The sequence below is a fragment of the Brassica napus genome, chromosome A1 (assembly GCF_020379485.1).
Source record: "Brassica napus cultivar Da-Ae chromosome A1, Da-Ae, whole genome shotgun sequence".
NCBI classification, from domain to species: domain Eukaryota; kingdom Viridiplantae; phylum Streptophyta; class Magnoliopsida; order Brassicales; family Brassicaceae; genus Brassica; species Brassica napus.
Genome location: NC_063434.1, coordinates 26,871,527 through 26,891,850, shown reverse-complemented (window position 1 = coordinate 26,891,850; position 20,324 = coordinate 26,871,527). Strand labels below are relative to the sequence as shown.

The window sequence follows — 20,324 nt, the reverse complement described above, 5'->3', positions numbered from 1 at the left end:
AGTTATTAAAAAAAATATTCATTTTAATATGCTTTGTCAATGTAACTTATGTAAAAGCTTGTACAATTTTCATTTTTGTTTCGTTTGTTTAGCCCAACTAAAATGCATTTCAAAAAAATAAATAGCTGGTAACTACTCGACCGTATCACATTTTTTTGATCGGATCGTACCTTATCTTAATTTTGAATGATATCTTATTCGCCTTAAATCTTACCCCAACACCAACAAAGCATCATATAATAATTTTTTAATTGACGTGGTATGTTATGTTACATGCCTCTACATGTGGACGTGCAGATACGCATTAGTATTAGCAGAGAAGATCGCAAAATATTGTAAAATAATGATAACAATAATATACTCCTTTTCACCGACAAGAGTCAGCAAAAGATTTTGAGAAAACATGTGTCTGAATGAAAAGTTTTGACAAAATCACACATATTCTATCTACATCATTCATATGTTTTCTACTGTTACTTATTTGTCTTTAATTTCATATTTTCAAAACTTGACCTAAATCCAAAATTTGCTTTTTTGCTTTCTCTTAAGAATTCAGATTTTGTTAACATTTTTGTTCCGTCAACGATTTGCTAACATTCATGTACATATATATCCATAACTAGACATCATCAATAACGTATATATGTACGAATACAATGAATATAAAAATGTTCAAGAGTCGACCATTTTCATCATCCGGATTTTGATGAAGTAATGGATAATCTTGATATCCTGACACGGTATTATAGAAAATAAAATGGTAGTCGTTTTTAATTACTATCTTAAGCAATAACGTCTCATTCAACTCTTTATGATGATAATACTCTTATACGTATATGAACGAAGCAGTTGAGATTTTGTTTGACTTTTTTTTTGGTTCGCTCCAAATCTATCATTCTTTCGTAGGGCCCATACAAGTAATGTAGAGTGTCCCCTCCACCGTCAATGTCTTAAAACTACCATCTTTTTATCAAAGGCTTGCATTGGTGGCGATGGATGATCGAGTATCGCGTTTAGCTCGGTCCAGAGAGAGAGTAAACCGATGATACACGCTTTGACACGGCAGAGGATAAAGCACAAATATACAAGTAAATATTCTGTGTTTGACCTTTTTCATGACCTTTTTAGCAGCCTCTATAACAAGTTTTCATCTTTGTTGTTCACTTGTTTGAATATCAATTCATTATTTGTTTAAACATGACCTTTTTAGAGAATGTTTAACACCGTTTTGTTTTGCTGGGTTTGTTGGTTGGATTGAATTGTTTATGAGTTTTGTGTTGGTTATCGTGTGATTTAGGGCACAAGGATGTAATTCAGGGTCTTAACTGTTAGGGCCAAGGGCGGCCCTGAATAAGCATGGACCCACTAAATGTGACATGAAAATATTTTTGGTAAAAGAATCGGAGGGTCTGGTTCAAACGCAGCGGTTGTGGTTGTCGGAGTTTGCGGATGCAAGTGATTGCGGTTTCTATCGGTTTTAAGAGATTTGTACGACTGGTTTTACGGATAGAAATTGGTGCGTTTATAGAATACTTATGACTAGTTAACTACCAAATACAGTCGCGGTTAAATAATAAATTAACAATATTTACATTTTATTTAATTATAAAATATCAAAAATATAATATTATAATAAATATAAAAATTATATTTAGAAAGTTATAATTTTAAATTTTTTAAAACTAAAGAAAATATTTTTATTTTAAAATTTTATAATAGTAATTAAAATATAATAGATATATTTTAGTATTTTTATAATTTCAATTTTAAATTTTATTGAATATTTTTATTTTTGTATTTATATGTTTTTTTTAAAGAACAAAAATTATCCTCCCGCAACCGTCCGCAACAGCAAACGCTAGCTGGAACTAGCTTTTGATTTTAAGAGGTTCAAATCGGTTTGAAACGATTTGTATCAGTTTGTATGATTGTTTCGAAACATTGTCAACCGTTACCAACCACAAAAACTGTATTTGCGGGTGATAGCGGAAAAACCAGTCAGACCCTTAATCATCATGAATTAATAAGAGAACTACTGATCCAATGACACTTCGAGCATATGATTGCTCTGCTTCTTCTCAGGGACGCCATGCCGCGTTATGAAATAATTATAAACAATAACTGCGAAATAAGATGCCCAAAAACCTCTGGTCCTCATTGGTATTGTCATTGATACCGTTTTAAAAAAAATTAATTTTGTTCAAGTTGATCCATGATTATTTTTATTGTGACTTGTGAGGCTGCTTACTTAGAATTCTGCTCATAGCTACCCATTTTAACTAACATTTTCTGTGTAAAGCTACATTCCATTCTCTCCCCTTGGAATAAATTTCTGGTGTTCTTTTGCACTTGTCTAAGGAGTATAACATCAAGAAGTTATTTGGAATGTTACTTGATTCTTTTTTTTTTCTACGGATGTGTGTATCTCATGTTATTTTGTCATTCCCAAATCATTTCTAAGAGCATCTCCAAAAAGGAACTCTATTTTGAAGTTTCCAAAACTTTATATTTGAAGTTTCAATGTGTTCTTCTCCAAAAGTAAAACTTCAAACCTAACTTCAAAATTATTTATATTTTACACTATGATCCTTATATTTGTCATAGTTGATGTAAATTCATAAAACTTCTATAATAACTAATACATATATATAAATATTACAGAAATATTAATTAAAAAAAATCTTACACTAAAATATAAAATTATAAATAAAAGTACATAATTAAATATTAAACTGCAAGCAAATATTACATTATTGCATAAAATTATTTCCATAATGCTCCCATATATGATCAACTAGTGCATTTCGAAGTAAGAAATGATTCTCTTTATTTTTTATTTGTAGATTACGAGCCAAAAATTGTTGAAACCGGATATCCTCATAATATGTCTGCTGATAGTTTGATATCATCAAACGAAAAAATCCTTGATCTTTTAAACGAAAGTACAACAAGAAGGGAAAAATGTCATGAGATGATTGAATTACGACTGCAAAATGAAGCAAAAAAGTTAGCTTTTAAAGAAATAAAAGAGGAAAATAAAATATTGCTAAAAAACTTAGCTTCTATCGATGATGTTAATATTCGTGAATACATTCGATCTGAACAAGAAAAAATCATACGAAAAATGCGTCAAGAGCAACAACAACAATCATCTTCGGTTACACAAAATTTGTTGAACAATATTTTGGAGATTTTGGAGGTTCCGGAGCAAATTTACCAGACTATTAGTGTTGTTATAATATTTAAATTTGAGTAATAATTATGTCTTCATGTGTCTTTTTAATAAGTTTTTATTATGGTTTTTTGTAATATTCTTGTTGTTTAATTTAGTTTTAAAATATTATAAATCTTGTTTTAATTTCATGTGTAAAACTTAAGTTTATATAACAAATTTGAAATATTTATGAGATATAAAAGTTTTAAGGATTAAAACAATAAACAAATAAATATTTAAGAATTATAAATATGATGTATAATTGTAAGGACTAAAATGCAAATAAAAAGATGAAACTTCAAATTTGAAGTTTTGAAAAGTGAAACTCTATATTTGGAGTTTCACTCTTCAAAACTTCAAATTTGAAGTTTTGAAGTTCCTTTTTGGAGAGAAAAAAACTCTATATTTGGAGTTATAGAGTTTCTTTTGGAGATGCTCTAAGTGGATGTACCTATATTTGTAACCAAGTTGTTTTGGCCTAGTGGTAAATGGGCTCTAGCTGGAACTTTCGCTTTGGGTTTGATTCACCTTGGCACCTAACCGGTGTTATATTGATGGATTAGTTGCGTATCCAGATGCAAAGCCTCGTGAGACTACTCTTTAGATCTAGAAAGCATTTATGATCTCAACAGTTATTAAAAAAAAAAGATGTACCTATATTTGCATTCATGTTTTGCTTACTGTCATCTATTTACAAGCTCGTTAGTCTGATGTTCAGTGTCACAGACTCACAAAGCCTTCTTTTCGATAGTTCAGCTACTGTTTGGTTAAAAAAATCTGCTGATCTCTGAGATATTTTTGGAGTGTATGATACTGCCTTGTTAGTGAACCTCTGTCTTCACGTTTTCGGTGGTCAAAGGGAATGGAACAGTTGAAGAACCTTGTTAGTGAATACTGTTTCTTGTTATCGAACTTGGGATACAGTTCCCTTGTATACGTTTCAATCGACACTAACATATGATATGATCTAGTTACAATGACTCAATCAGAGACAGTGGCAGCCCTGAGCCCAAGCAAAGGAAGCAACAGCTTGCGGCCCTAATATTTTTATAAGTAATACCGGCCACAAAATTGACAAAACTCTTGCTAGTCTAGTGGTAGAATGGATTTTAATAGGTGTCAGCTTATGTGTTCGATGCTTCTACTCCTCACTAATTTTCTTTTCTTTTTTAATACATTAGTTAAGAAGCCCAAAATTTTATTTTTGCTTCTGGCCTCAATAACTTTAGGACCGGCTCTGATCAGAGATTTTGCTATGGGCTAAGGCACAATATATAATGTTCACCTTCACATAGCAAGAGTAAAGAGTTGATGTTGAACTGGTAGTTGATGTTGTTGTCCTCTGGCTTTTCAATACACTAGAAGCACGCGGGAAATATATGACCTATTCTAGCCATTAGTTTCGCAGACCATCATTTTCGAATCTAAAACACAAACTGTAGTTAATTTTACGAGTTCTAATACCATGTTCAAAATCTTAGAGGTAAAAGGTTTCTTGTGTATCGAACTTGGGATACAGTTTCCTTTTATACGTTGTGCACAATCGACACTAATATATGACCTAGTTACAATGGTCCAATCAGAGATTGCGGTATGGGCTAAGGCCCAATATATAATGTTACCTTCAAGATTCAAGCGTAAAGAGTTGCGTAATATATTATACAAGGAACACATATTCTCTTTTTTTTTTGGGGGTAAAATCACATATTCTCTTCTTCTTCTTTTTTTGAATATAGAATCACACACACACATATTCTCTTTTCTTTCCCTGATTTTGATATTTGTTTTCTTCGAAGGAATGATGAATTTGTTGGCTCACGAGAAGGTGAGCGAAGAGGGCCTCGATGTTCAACTAACCTAGGTCTTCGCGTAGCAATCTCAATTTAACTCGGTTTATTTTTTACCCGGTAATGTATAACACAGTTAATATTCATTTGTTGTAGACTTGTAGTGATTTGTCTCTGTTCACAAAAGTCACCCCGACCCTTGGTTAAATGGCTGATTTATAGTTGGTTCGTTGCGGGGACCAGCAAAACGGAGACGTTTCCTAGTGACAGTGGCAAGAGGAAGACCAGAAACGGATAACTCGGGAACGGATGTATTCTTCTTAAGGGCGTCTCCTCCTAAGCCGGCGCGACCAGATTGCATGGCTCAGTTCTGTTCATAATCCAATGATATATTGACACGTGTCCTGTATGGTTCACTGAACCTGTCGTTTTCACGCGTGTCTATTGCCGAAGGTGACACAAGATGGTTCCCTGAAAATTAAGTGTATCCTTTTTTAATAATTGAGCTTTATGTGTTTTGAAAATTCAAAACTATAAACGATAACTGTTAGTTTCACTGTATAACTATTTTTTTCTTTTGTAAACTATAAAAGACAACAATTAAGGGTCCGAATGGTGACAGCGGATTTGGTAATAAAAGCGGTGCGGAATTAAAGTGCGGTACGGTACAAGTGCGGTCCGTGCGGTTTGCGGGATAAGTGCGGTTTTGATAAAAAGGAGTAGTGCGGTTTTGATAGAAAAAGTAGTGCGGTTTTGATAAAAGAAAAGTAATATAAAATTAATATATTAAAAGAATTATAAGTTAAATTTTTGTTTACTGATATCATAATATTATTTTATTTTAAAATTAAAATATTAAAAAAACTCGAAATAAAAATTCAAATATACATATACATATTATTTATTTTTATTGGACTGAAACTTATAAAAACTCAAACTGTTCATATTTCTCTAAATCTGAAAATCTAAAATCAAATCAAAATGTTAAAATTAATTAGAAAAAGTAAAAGTAATATATGGTTGTTTACTAAAAAGAGTGATCTTAGTATTTATTTTATTTTTTGGTAAAAATGTTAGTATTTATTTGATTCTTATTCTGGTTAGTATTTTGGGTAAGAAATATTTAAGAAACCGTTACTAAATTGTATGATTGTTTAATCAAATTGTTTTTTGTTTTTTGTTTGTAACAGAATTAACGTACGGTATGTTTTGCTATATATTTAAATATTTTAAATTTGGTACTTACCTACAAAATTTTAAACATTTAATATGTTCCACACATTTATAAAGACGTACAAAGCCTCATCAATAACTACCGTTGAAAACACAAATATTATTACGTGCTCTCTATTTTATAAATAAGCATATGATACAATGCATAATTACAAAAAATGGACCACGTGTCTTTGAAAGTTCTTATGTTTGTCTTCAATGTCTAAACTATCCTGCAGATTATTATACTATCATTTTTACTTTTTATTGTTAAAATACACATTATACAAATACTGTATGTGCGTTTTTAAGAAAACCACACCTTTTTGTATGCTTGAGCGGATTTCACATTCGCGTAATCTTTTGTGAGGTATCGAAACCCGTGCGCGGTTTTCTGTAATCTTTTACAAAAACGCCAGATGAAAACAATAAATACATGATTGGTGTAACAAAAGCGTTTTTTACAATTCCGCACTAAAATCCGCACTTAAGTGGTCGCCAATCACTACCTAAGGTTGTGTGCATGTTACTAATATTAGTGCCTAGTGGTAGTAATATTAGGTGTGAATGTTAACGAAATTTAATTACTCTTATGGGGTTAATCAATAACTATTGTAATTAGTTGATTGTTAAACGGAAGTAGATGGGGTCCATGTGTTAGCTCAATCATTTTCATAAATAAAGGGCCCTACTGTTTTCCTGATAGATGCTCAGCTCGTGAACTAGACCTGTGACTAATTGACTCTATACACTGTAACTCTCAAACCTTTCCAGTTTTCTTTTTAAATGGTTTAACATTACCTTTCGATTTTTTTTCTGTAGTGATTAACATTGGCACACTACATATATGTCCGTCTCACGATTTCGAAAAATTACTTACCAAGACCTTCACTTTGTAAGCAATTAATAAATCAGTTAGAACTTCGTTTTAGTTGAATCAGATCTGTTGTCACATGTCTCATCGGAATCAGTCACTAGAATCCTCCAAACTTGTTAACACATGCATGTTTTCTAGTGATCTAGAAAAGGTTTATTAATGTGGTGTCAGAATATTATGTTTTGTTAGTATAATCTAATTCATGCATAGCTGACATGGAGATAGGGACGTATAATCTTTTATAGACCCATAATTTCAGGACAGTTAATTAAAATAACATATACATGCCTGTCCAAGTTTTTTCGTCTAAACTAATATTTTATTTTCATGTCGGCCTTACTGTTTTGCTTCTAGTTTACCGAAAATGGACAATGAGTTAAAAAAAATTGTTCTATGTGACTATCTCACGAGTTCATTTTTCAACATACTTTTTTGAAAATTCTCCCTATGAGTGATTATGAAGATGCTTATATTTGAGAAGTTTTAGTTAGTTTAAATCTCATACGACCTGGAGATTGTGTGATGATCTACGAGGTCCATTAGTCTTTTCTTATCAAATAATTAGGTTATATTCAAATTCCAAATAAATACTAGTACTATTACACTACCTTGATAACACATTTTAGATATGTAATGTGTTTCTGGTAAAGTTAGTTTTATGTACTGTGGGGGTGAGCTGGTGTTTCATATTGGGAAGAGGATCGGACAAATCACATTGGTAAAAGCTAAATAACTGTGGAATAAAACAAGAACAAGACAAAGGACGAAATTTTTTTATTCTTCTTTTTGTTTTAAAACAATTTTAAGTCAATCCATTCGATCTGGTGATGAAACACGCTATTTATGTGGTAATTCAGATTACCTTTTAAATGTAAGATTTACCACAAACTATTGTTTAGCAAAATCAACTAACTGTACGACGGCCAACGTATGGTATTTTTTTTGTATCGTGTAGTAAAGCTTCAAGCACCTCATAAGAAAAATAAATAAATGGACAAGGGGCACATGATTATCATAGTTATATGCTACTAGTGTTTACTACTATTGCCAAATTATTTTCACACTATAAAGGTAGTATTCTGGATGCATGGGTGTCAGCAAAATGAATGACAATATGTGACTCGAGTAGACATTTAATTCTGAAATTTCCTTTTAGTATTTTTTGCTTTCCACATTATGCTATAAGTAAAACAATTTCAGCTAACTTCTTCCCAATATGGTGAAAAAATGAAGACCTAACTCTGTGTTTTACATGGATGTTATGCATCTCCCCTAAGTCCCTAATCTAATTTATTCCACCCCATATATAGTTTTTGTTTTTTGGCAACCACCCCACATATATATAGTTAAAAGTATGAAATAAGATGAATTATATGCCAATAAAACGCATGGGACACGTATTTCTAATTTCAACAGTTTAAATAATTAATCTCCTATAAGTTTTTTTTAAAATTATATAGTTACTTGAAAGTGGATTACGAAAGCTGGAAGTGCTATACAATTTAATTGTATTTCAGGTAAAACAACACGAGTGTGTTGACAAACCAGTCAATGGATAATATGTTTTTGGCTATTCATCGCCTTCACATATCATTTCAAATTATTACCACTATTTTTTATTCTTATTAATTAATTATTTGCATATATTGCATGACTTTTATTGGCTCGACGGCCCTTTAGAACGTTGAAAATTTCCCATTTCTCTATCATTTGTTTCCGATTCAATTTTATTTTCAACGTTTGTATCATACACACGATTGCATACACACCGTGTAACTGTATACTTATATTGAAATCTAGATATATGCATAATCTCCATTATTGTATATTTATTTGGTCATAATTAAAGTAGGTTAGGGCATGCCGCACTCACATGACTCTTCCATTTAATTTCATTTCAGCAATCTATATAATGTTAACTCTCTGATTTTTTTTTCTTAAAATGAAAAGCATCAAATCTAAAAAAGAAGAAGATGCAATAGAAAGTTAACCTTTTTAGCCAAAAACCTCAAATATTAATCAATGACTCAATCATAGCTTACTTCTGTAAGTGACAGTGTAAAGCTGTAAAAGTAATTAAACTCAAACGATCAAAAATTAGTTATGATTAAATAAAGGGTAGAAATATTACTCATATTCTATAATTCACTAATTTGGTCGGCAATTATTAAAGTGGACCGTGAATAAGTATTTTTGTCTCACACTTTTCTCTCGGTGACATAAAGTACTAATTCTGATTCATAAAGAGTAAGAAGAATAGTGAAATTTATAATTCCAAAGAAAATAATGAACTACATGAATAATTCTACGTTCAGCTTCTCGAGAGACGTAGAAAAATACAACTAGTATTGCAAATAACTCTTTAGGCAGATTTAAAGAAAAAAATAATATTTTTCAATTCTTCGAAACTTATGGAATAAAATAAAACCGAAAAAATACGGAAAACAAATTTGCAGGTAATGATAAAGAAAGGACAGATTGCTCTTGGCTTGTAAGAGAAAAAAATATAAAAAGAGCAGAAAATGCCATTTTTTCTTTAGCGGTAGGGTTCTTCTTCATTTTCTCTGTATTTTTGTTTTATTTATGACTTTTGAATATCTGGGTTTCAAATACACAGAGAAACGAAGATAATAGAGTTTCTCTTGTCCACAATCTCTCTCTTTCTACTTCTAGGTATTTTTGACTTTCTTCCCTCTTCTGCGCTTTCTACAAAAATAATTTGTCAAGTTCTTGATCATGTTTCTGTGTAGTATTTTGTTGCTACTTCTATTTTGTTTCATTTACACTAATTTGTTGATTGCAAATATGAGCCAGAAAAGTGGATAGAGGTTGTCTCTTTTGTTGAAGCCAAAGTAGGAAGTGATACAGATATTTATACACACAAAAATCAAAGAAGGAAGTTAGGATTATATATATAGGGGCTTATTTCTTGTATGTATCTGTTAAATTTTCTCTTTGTCTCCGTTTTCTTATCAGTAAAAGTCTATATTTATTTATATATATAGATCTGAAATTTTCTTTTTGTCTGTTCTTATTTTTTTTCTTGTTCCTTTTTTTATTTCTCTTAAGGCTTTGGTGATGATGAACGAAGACATCTTACTTCATCAGCAAGTACAACAACAAGAGGAGAATATGTCGAATCTAACATCAGCTTCTGGGGATCAAGCAAGTGTCTCTTCGGGAAACAGAACTGAAGTAAGTGGTTCTAATTACTTCCCTCATCATCAACAACAAGAAGAGCAACAACAGTTCAGTGTTCCTGAATCTCAGCCTCAGAAGAAGAGGAGAAACCAACCAGGGAATCCAGGTTCGTGTGAAAATAATGAATAAAAAGAAAAATACACAACGTTTTTCTTGGTTTTGGACTGATTCATTATTCCAATTATTTGATACAGTCATCTTCTTGGAAAATTATGGGTCTTCTCCCAAAAAGAATATTCTTTTTACCCTTTTGTTCTCTTTATTATCTCTATTCTAAACAAAGAAAAGAAACAAAAACTTTAGATCAAAAGGAAAAAACTACAACTTTAATACTATTTTCTTTGAAATTTCTTATTCTAAGGACGTTATAGTTGGATTTTTTCGTGTGCGTGGTAATTATTGTTTTCCTAAAATATTTACTATATTAAGTTAAAACACAAATCGCAGCTTTGTTAGTGTTAGTTTCCCGTTATCAGAAACTTTTTGTCAGTATTCTTTTAGTTTACTGACAATGGTTTCAATTTTCAATATTCTTGATTTCAGACCCGGAATCAGAAGTGATTGCTTTATCACCAAAAACACTAATGGCAACAAACAGATTCGTGTGTGAGATATGCAACAAAGGATTCCAAAGAGACCAGAATCTACAGCTTCACAGGAGAGGTCACAATCTACCATGGAAGCTAAAACAACGATCCAACAAAGAAGTGATAAGGAAGAAAGTGTATGTTTGTCCAGAAGCAAGCTGTGTCCACCATGACCCATCTCGAGCTCTCGGTGACTTGACAGGAATCAAGAAGCATTTCTGTAGAAAGCATGGAGAGAAGAAGTGGAAATGTGACAAATGTTCAAAGAAATATGCGGTTCAATCAGATTGCAAGGCTCATTCTAAGACTTGTGGCACCAAAGAATACAGATGTGACTGTGGCACTCTCTTTTCTAGGTAAACCAACCCAATTTTTATTTTCTTTCAATAAATTAAATGATTTTGGAATATATAGTAATTACAATTAATACTGGTTTTAAATTGGGTATGTTGTGGTGTTGTAAGAACTAAAGGGACACATGGTACAAAGTATTCTGTTTTGATATGAGTAATTTCATTTAATTTGAAAGAGGACAAGAATGGTAGCTCAAAAGAATCTTCATTTATAATATGCAACTAGTTATTATCTTCCTTTTTTTCTCTCTTTAGAAAGCTATTATGAGTCTTTTTATTTCTCCTTTTTATTGCATTAATCACTCATCTTACAAATACATATGTGATTGCTACACAGTTTAGATTGGACCACATAGCTTCTCTCAACGTGCCATTTGTTCATATTAATTAACATTGTTATTGATCACATTATGGTTTTGTTGTTTGGTAAATAAACAGGAGGGATAGTTTCATAACTCATAGAGCATTTTGTGAAGCATTAGCCGAAGAGACTGCAAGGGAAGTAGTCATACCACAAAACCAGAATCATCAACCAAACCCTCTTATGATCCAACAATCTTCTTCTTCTTCTCATCATCAAGCACGACCAACCCTGAACATCTCTTCCTCTTCTTCCTCTTCCCACAACATCACCAACAGCCTTTACGTTGAAACCAACCATAATGGTACTAATAATAGCAACACTAGCAGCAACCACCTTCATACTTTTCCAATGAAGATAGAGCAGCAACAAAGCAATGATCAAATCATCAATTACCACCACCATAGCATCCCTCCTTGGCTTGCTCCTCAACCGCAAGATCTCACGTCTTCAAACCCTAACCCTAGTAATGGTGGAGGAGGAGGTTTGTTCTCTCTTGCAGCTTCTCCGGCTATGTCAGCCACCGCATTGCTCCAGAAAGCAGCTCAAATGGGTTCCACAAAGACACCTCCATTACCACCAACCACAGTCTCCGAGAGGTCAGCTCATCATAATAACCTCACCACAACAATGGCGGCGATGATGACATCTCCATCTGGCTTCATCAGCTCCAACAACAACAACAACAACCAAGTTTTGTTTCAAGACTACAACGCCTCCGAGTTTGACCATAACGGTGGAGAAGAAGCTTTCGACGATACATTCGGCGGGTTCTTGAGGACAAACGTTGATACTACAACCACTTCAGGATCAGACAAGAATAAAAGCGGTGGCGGAGGAGGAGAAGAGGGTTTGACGAGAGATTTCTTGGGGTTAAGACCGTTAATATCTCATAATGAGATTCTAAGTTTTGCCGGTCTAGGGAATTGCATCAGTGGTTCTGCTTCCGATCAGCTTCATCCAAAGCCTTGGCAGGGTTAGTTAGATTCTTTTGCTCATATAATGAATCTATTTAAGTTTCTATATTAATATAAATGGGTACATACCTGCGTATCTAGTTTTTTGTTTATTTATAATCGTTGCTTCTTTTCTTATTTTGTTCTGCGTCTTATAATATGTTGAATGGTCACCAAAGGAGAATCAAAACGGTGCAAGTTTATATATAGATATTCGATTAACTTATTATGTATTTGTGTACTTTCCTTCTGTTTTTCTTTTGGGCTCAGAAAAAGACCATGATTATTGGTTAACTAAAAGTTTGTTTGGTTGTAGTTTCTCTATGACGAATATGGAACCATCACTCAAAAAATTATATATATATATATAAGGATGTATATATTTATATTAGTATTTTTTGGTTAGAACCCCTTCCCCCATTGAGGGTTCTCTTAATAATGAAATGTGTGGCACATGAAAAGCATAAAGTAAAGAGGAGGATATGCATTGGATTCGATCGTTCCATCAGGATGACTTTTGCTTATAAACCTAATTCATAAATTGGAAATGCAAAAATATAAATGCATCGATCTCTACATATATGTATTTTTTTGTTTGTCAAGATCTCTACATATATGTATTATCAATTTTATTTACCTATAATTTTTTTTGTTATTATTTTTGGTCGAATCCTATAATCTTTTTTTTCTTAGACCATGATTATCGGCAATCCTTAATGGGTTTCTTAGCATTTTAATGACATTTAATTAAATCAAAATAAAGGAAAAGATACATTATCGATCCTTAATGGGTGATTTTTGTGACCGATTATTAGAGAGTTTTTCAACCCACGTGTCACCATTTTAGGCAAAGTATATTTTTTTGTTCTATTTTCTTTTCGCCAAAATCATTTTTTTTTCTTCATCTCTGTTTCCCCTTCGTGTTCTCCGTCACGACTGAGAAAGGATCGAAACCGATCCTTTACCACCAACGATCCTCCACCACCAATCCTACGTCTTCGCTCTCGTCTTCTCCTCTTCTCCGTGACAGAGGAAGCATGGAAACCCACAGATAAGTGATGTTTCAGTTTCTCTTCTTCGCAAGCAAAACCAAAGCAGTTCGGTTCTGTTTTTGCTCTTGACATAATCTACTGATTTTGCATTAATACTGAATCAGTCTCTCTCGTTTCATCATCTAGTTTCCAAGGAAAGAAGAAAAGAAAAGTTTTTTGTTAGTTTTGCATTCTGACTTGGATCAACGATCCTTTAGCTTTTACTCTTTATGTGTTTACTGGTAGATATGTGTATACTTTGTTTTAATGATCGTTTTCAATTCAACAGGACGCCAAGGAACATCTTTCTGTATTGGCTTCGTCTCTACCAGACATAATGGTAACAAACTAACTCTTTTGTAGTCATGTTCTTTAAGTTCATCTCGAGAGGGAAGTGTGAGTCTTTTAAGTGATGTTTTAGTCTTCTTGTGTTGATAATTTTAACAGGGTTGAGGTCGACAGTCAATCCTCTCTATGTTTAATTTCATGTTCATGTATGTTTCAAGTTTATGTTATATTATGTGATCTGTTCTGTTAGCTGTTCTGTTTTATTAAAAAGTTATGTGATCTTTCTGTTTTATTAAAAAGTTGTTAGCTGTTTGTGTTTGTTGTTTCTGTTAGCTGCTCTGTTTAATATATGTTTCAAGTTTACTATGTGAGCTTTCTGTTTTATTAAAAAGTTATATGTGAAATGTTAAGTGAAATGTTATATTTGTTTCTGTGCAGTTACGAGACAAAGAAGTCACAAGACTTGGTCTCGGTTATGCGAGCAAGAGAGGTCACGAGATGGTGTCGTTACTCAAGAGAAGTCACGAGAGTTGATGTCGGATTAGCTAGAGAGGTCACAGGAGGAGTTGTTGGATTTGCAAGAGAGGTCATGAGATGGTGGTGTATATGCGTGCCTGAGATGGTTTTGTCACAATATGGTTTTGTATGTGTTGTACGTTTTGTCATGAGATGGTTTTGTATAAAGAAGACAAAGAGTGTATGTGTTTTTTTTGTGTCACGAGATGGTGTTTGTCAAACTCATTGTATCATGTCATCAAAACTCATATCTCTCTTGCTCTATATAAATCATCTCATTGCTCATATCAAGTCATCAAAACTCATATCAAGTCATCAAAATTCATATCTCTCTTTCTCTCTTTTTCTAATCTCCTTGATCACCACAAACCCTTTCTACAAAACGCAAAACACGAACCGTACCCCTTCTACAAACCCTTTTTACAAAACACAAACCCTTTCTACAAAACACAAACACAAACCCTTTTTAAAACAGTCTCGATTAAGAATATAAATTCTATGGCTTCTTCTTCTCATAACACTTTTGAGGGAGTAGATGATGAAAGTTTTGATAATTATTTTGATCAATATTTTGATCAAACAATGGAGAATTTGGCCATTAATTATGGTGATCAAGAAGTCGAAAGAAATAAAAGAAAAAAACAAGTTCATATCGAAAGAAAGCGTGAAGAATGCGAGGGAGACAACTACTGAGCTCTGATGTTTTTCTAAATTATTCTCGATTATTGTACTAGTCTTTATTTTTATGTTTTTTTCAAAAAAAAATCTATGTTTTAAATGTTATCTTTTAATATGTTTGAATTAATAAATAAATTTTATCTTTTAAAAAAAATTAAATTTTTTTTTCTTAAGAACCCCTAATTAAGAAACTCCCATTGGACCGCTCCAAATGGGAGTTTCTTAACTATGGTTCTTAACTCCACTTAAGTACAATTAAAATATTAAATAATCACTAAGAAACACACTTAAGGATCAAGGGATAAACATGCTCTTATTAGATCCAATCTAATGCAGGCACACAAGTGGGATCCAACAAACGATAGAGACGCATCACGCTCTGCTTGGTGGCATGCATTAAATATATGAATATATCACACATGGCCACAACTTTATAATATGATACCGTTGATTACACATTAACACGTTCTTTAAAGTGATGATTAATTTAGTTTACAGCTCTTTATCGGTTAATTACCATTTGCAGTTTGAAAATTAAAAACTTATTATAGTTTACTAGAGATTCTTCCGGGCTACGCCCGGATTTTGAAAAATATTTTTGTATTTAATATATATATATATATATATTGTCGCCATATTATAAATATGTCTATATCGAATTTGAAATGAGTGTAATAAAACATTTTTTTTAACTTTGAATTATAATCCAGTTCATCATTCATATTTAGAAGTACTTCAAGGACATTAGATAAAATTATTCATAGAATTCCATGAAAATACATCGTTAATAACAACTGGTTCAAACTTTCAAGCTTTGTTTTTGGTTTTAGAATTTTTGAGTTTTTTAAAACTAACTTATTATTTACAGTATTAAAGAATCTAATGGGTTTTCAAAATATATATGAAATGCCACTTATAATGATGTTTGATGACTGATGTGCGTCATGCTCATGCCATGAAAATTGGCATCTAGAGTCTTTTTTTTCGCCAGCTATTTGCAGAAACTCCTAAAAATCAGAAGGTGCCCAAAGCCAAATAAGAGAACTGCACATTTTCTTAGAATCTCTTCACTTATTTTGAAATGCATTTGAACACAATATCTCATAATTTTCTTGAAAGCTATAACAATTACCCATAACACAGTAAATCCTGATAGTCTTTTCATGGATTTGATATAAGAAGATGACAATGTCTCTTTTAACTCATGTTCCAGCAGCCAAATGATAACTTAAAACCCAAGTAATAGAACAAAACTTTCCGCCACTGCTAGCCAACGTCGAACGGAATACACAGACGTGAGGCAAAGATGCTCCACATTAAGATGGTTCTGTTTTTTATTTTGCTCTGCAGAAGATTCACCACATGTTTCTCCCCTCCATTTTTATCTAGCATAGTGATGTTTCCTTGCTTGTTGATGCCATTAACCCGTGTGCAAGCCATCAGAAGAATCTGCACAAGTAATTTACTTTAGGCAATAAAAAAATAACAGACTGAGGAACAGCTTGAGGAGTTGTATATGAGCTTACCGACCTTTCGGTGTAAAGAGTTATTCTCACAAATCTGTCTTTGCCTATATAAAAGTGAAGCTCTGCATCTGGAGCTATATTTTTCCCCATATCTACGCTCCTCAGATTGGATTCACGAAGAGAAACTTACAAAGAAGCTAACCTTACAATTCCATTTATTGGGGCTGACGCTTCTTAGTAAGAAGAGGTGGCTAGCCATGGATGCATTGGGTAAACAGTAGCGGCCTATGATGCTTACTAACCACTACACACAATCAAGCGATCTGGTATTTTTGGTGAATCTCTCTGCCATGGAAACAAACATACACAGTATCAAAACAATAACAAACAGAATCTCTCTGTCAAGAAAATACTAAGGAGGATGACATCAAACATTCATATATTCTAGCAAGCATATAAAGAAGACATGAAAAGTAATTTTACATGCTCGTTAGATCATTCAAGCATGAGTAACAATCGGAGGATGAGGTTCAAACTATGCTTTCACACCCTTGGCCAGAGAGATGATACCAGGAGTTGTAACCCTCTTCTTACAGTATTTACTAATCCCATTGAACACCTAGAATGGCTCAGTGGATGGTAGACCCTTGAAGACAATATCATCATCCCTCACAGCCTCCTCCTGCATATTCTTCAAAACTTCCAAAGGACATAAAGAAGTCTTAATCACATTCAAGCAAAACCCATATTTCAATATCTCATCTGCATAGAGAATCCTATCCGCTAATCTAGCTTCCACATACCTGAGATACATACACCGTCTCATCCACGTCCTAAGCACATCATCTCTCGAGTTGATCACTTCGAACAAATGTTCAGCTCTGCTATTGACGATTGCTAAATATTTTAACTTGTAAGAACCAAGTGGACCCAAAAGGGCTGTAAAAAAAGTAAGACCAAGTTGTCCTGGGAGGCATTACGGTAACAGCGTTGTAATAGAGTAAAAAAATGGACAGGATCCTTAGCCAACGAACCTGGATTATCAATGTTCAGTGAAAGCTGAAGTGACAGAGACTATCAATGTTCTTCCATAAGGAGTACTCAAAACTCCCTGAAGCAGCAAATAACGATCACATGAGCAGAAACTTCACCAATGTAGAAAGTAATTTTTTTATAGGAAAAAAAGAGACATTAAAAAGAAACAAAATGAACGATAATTTTTTAGAATAAAGACTGTTTATATGCACCTTCCAATCACTTGCACAGAAGCAAGAAGATTATTTCCTCTCTTCTTTCCATGTTCCTGTATGAAACAAAACTACCATTAAAAACGTTTTGTAGACACAAACAAAAGACAGAGAAAAGAACTACCAACCTTTGGATCATTCATATACTCGAGCACCACTCTTATTGTCTAGTTAAGCAACTTAATCACCCTGAGGAAGTCTGCTTCGCAAGCATGATTTTGTCTGATTCCTTTGGATATCTACAAAAAGCTGGAAATGGTTATTAATTAAGCAAAGAGAAGCAAGAAGTATGTCTCTTAATCAACACTTAGGGATGGAGGAAATATTCAAAGAGCCCAGGGAGTAATCAGTAATGTATAGACACAGATTTTATAGGTACGCCTCTTTGTGGTCTCCAATGCAAGGCTCTCTATCGTCTCGACCACTGATCCAATCAAGAAAGCTTCAGAATTCACCAATAAGCTAATCAGAAGAAATAGAGCGAGAGACTGAGAAAGATGTGGAAGCAAGCTTATGCATACTCTTTACCTTAATGTATATTCTCTCCATGTCAATCCATTGTCGACAATGGTTGTCAAGAAAGAAGATAAATTCAGCAAGGGGGTGAGAGGTTTCTGTGAAAAGCATGTCACACATCCTGCTGAATGAAAAAAAATCACTTACAAAGACTGATCTGAAGGTAATCATCATAAGCTATGGAGTGACGTGTTGGCACCATACTGTTGCTGTCATCAAAAAATAAAGTTTAGAATATAAGAAAGTACAATTGACGATTGTGTAAGGGAAAATTAAAAGTACTTGATACATGAACAATGGATGTCATTCGGTCGGCAACATAGGGTTTCCATCAACATATTCAGACGATTTCATCTATTGCCGAGAGAATCGAATGAAACAGAACAACCTAATACGATTTCTGAATTTACCTGGAGCTGAGATCACAGCTTCTGTTCTCAGCTACTGGAGCTACTGGATGTTCTTCTGAGAGTTTGGCCGATTCTCCTGAAAGGCAGAACCAGCTATCGGTTTGGCTTTCTTGTGATAAGGAGGTGAATCTTAACTCACTATCCTGGACAGCTTATATAATGAGCATCAAGCAGTGAAGTAATTGAGAAGCCATAATATTCTCTTCAGTTTTCAGAATTGATTTCGATTGGGCATTGTGAGAGATGTAACAGTTTGTGGGAGAAGGTGAATCGAGAAAATTTGTTCGTCGACGGAGGCTAATCGGCAAGTAGCAAGTCAAGAATGTATCTGATGACATGGCACATTCTTAACTTATGAGTGGCTGGAATATCCATGCCTACGTGGACACTCTAAAAACTCTAGTTTAAGAACTTTTAGTATAGTATAGATATCCCAGGATTGTCAATAAAATGAAATTAAAAATAATATGTTCTAGAGTTGACCATATATACTGACCTGGCTACAAGTTGAATAATTATTTGAATGTTTTTGTGGTCTTTAGCTAAAGTATGATATTTTCACATGCAATAAAGTGTGGAAAATGATTGAAATAGATAAAGATGTCTTGTATTTCGAAGAGACGGATGTGACATCTTTTTTTACACATTTCTTATAGCTAAATGACTATGAAGGGGAAAAGTTATAACTTGATTTTGATTTCAAATTTTCAATGGCAGAATTTTCAACAAGACAAGATTTGGGTCCAAACTTACAGTGAAGTAAAAATAAGGGACATTTATAGATGTAAGAGATGTCAAATACAGAGGACCCATTAATATGTAAGTGTGGTATTTATAAGGTTTGCTTTTTGTCTGATTTAGTGAAGTGATCCCACAATCACTACTTTTACTTATTTGTTTTTGTTTGCTTGTCAAAGACTATAACTTTTAGCAAAACTCTATATGTAATATACAATAATGCTTGTAAAAAAGTTGGGTAATTGGCATGTATAACAAGGAAAAAACGTATAATGCATTGACTAGCCAATTTTCCTAACATACATATACACGGCGTTATAATTATATAATAATACTATAGTGCCCTTTTTTCCAACCGGTACAACCTGAACGCAAAAAAAAAAATAAAAATGTTAATTATTATCTTTAAAAAGTAATTTGTGGCTTTAATCTCTTCACATCTTTTCTTTTTGTTTCTCTCCGTAACTTTCAGAGAAGTTGAATGGTCTCCGACACCGCTTTGATTCACATCGCCACCTCCATTTGATTTGCTCAGTTGGTTTACGGTCTAGTATTTCAGGGTTTGAAGTTGGTTGTGATTCTGATTGTGATTTTAGTACTATATTACGTTGGTTAGATGAAATAGAACAATTAATTATATACTATTTTGTATTTTGATTTATTTAAGTTATTTTACATTTGAGTTTGGGTTTATGAATTCGGGTTTAGGGTTTAGTATTTAGGGCTTCGAGGTGGGTTTGTTCATGATCTAGTATTTCAGGGTCGGAGGTTGGTTGTGATTCTGATTGTGGTTATAGTACTATACTATGTTGGTGAAATGAAATAGAACAATTAAATTTATACTATTTTCGTATTATAATTTAGTAAAGATATTTTACATTTGGGT

General features: G+C 33.0%; 1 protein-coding gene and 1 long non-coding RNA gene across 9 annotated transcripts; one reads left to right on the top strand and one right to left on the bottom strand.

Moving 5' to 3' along the window:
- Positions 1 to 9,535: 9,535 nt before the first annotated feature.
- Positions 9,536 to 15,574, top strand: LOC106350938 (protein indeterminate-domain 11). 7 transcript variants are annotated; one of them, XM_048739665.1, is made up of 7 exons: positions 9,614 to 9,632; positions 9,708 to 9,763; positions 10,160 to 10,397; positions 10,835 to 11,234; positions 11,670 to 12,568; positions 13,869 to 13,919; positions 14,306 to 14,668. In XM_048739665.1, exons 3-7 carry the CDS (start codon positions 10,169 to 10,171, stop codon positions 14,410 to 14,412), a joined length of 1,686 nt encoding a protein of 561 aa, XP_048595622.1. In that variant the 5' UTR covers positions 9,614 to 9,632; positions 9,708 to 9,763; positions 10,160 to 10,168; the 3' UTR covers positions 14,413 to 14,668. The 7 variants fall into 7 exon arrangements, with proteins under 7 accessions (XP_048595633.1, XP_048595637.1, XP_048595627.1 ...); XM_048739676.1 differs by lacking the exon at positions 14,306 to 14,668 and adding an exon at positions 14,027 to 14,073 and having other exon boundaries at positions 9,536 to 9,763; XM_048739667.1 differs by lacking the exons at positions 9,614 to 9,632; positions 9,708 to 9,763 and adding an exon at positions 9,800 to 10,021.
- A 538-nt stretch (positions 15,575 to 16,112) lies between these two features.
- Positions 16,113 to 19,752, bottom strand: LOC125577805. Of its 2 annotated transcripts, none has more exons than XR_007316197.1 (6): positions 18,303 to 19,752; positions 17,903 to 18,198; positions 17,775 to 17,830; positions 17,011 to 17,638; positions 16,592 to 16,872; positions 16,113 to 16,510 (listed from the first exon to the last, which is right to left on the bottom strand). It is a non-coding gene; the product is annotated as an uncharacterized LOC125577805 (long non-coding RNA). The 2 variants fall into 2 exon arrangements; XR_007316196.1 differs by having other exon boundaries at positions 17,903 to 18,216; positions 18,303 to 19,749.
- Positions 19,753 to 20,324: the final 572 nt, after the last annotated feature.

Coding starts and splice junctions, on each gene's coding strand:
- LOC106350938 (XM_048739665.1), top strand. CDS start 10,169: ATGATGAACGAAGACATCTTACTTCATCAGCAAGTACAACAACAAGAG. Junction 11,235..11,669: donor TGTGGCACTCTCTTTTCTAG/GTAAACCAACCC, acceptor GTAAATAAACAG/GAGGGATAGTTTCATAACTC. Junction 13,920..14,305: donor CGTCTCTACCAGACATAATG/GTAACAAACTAA, acceptor GTTTCTGTGCAG/TTACGAGACAAAGAAGTCAC.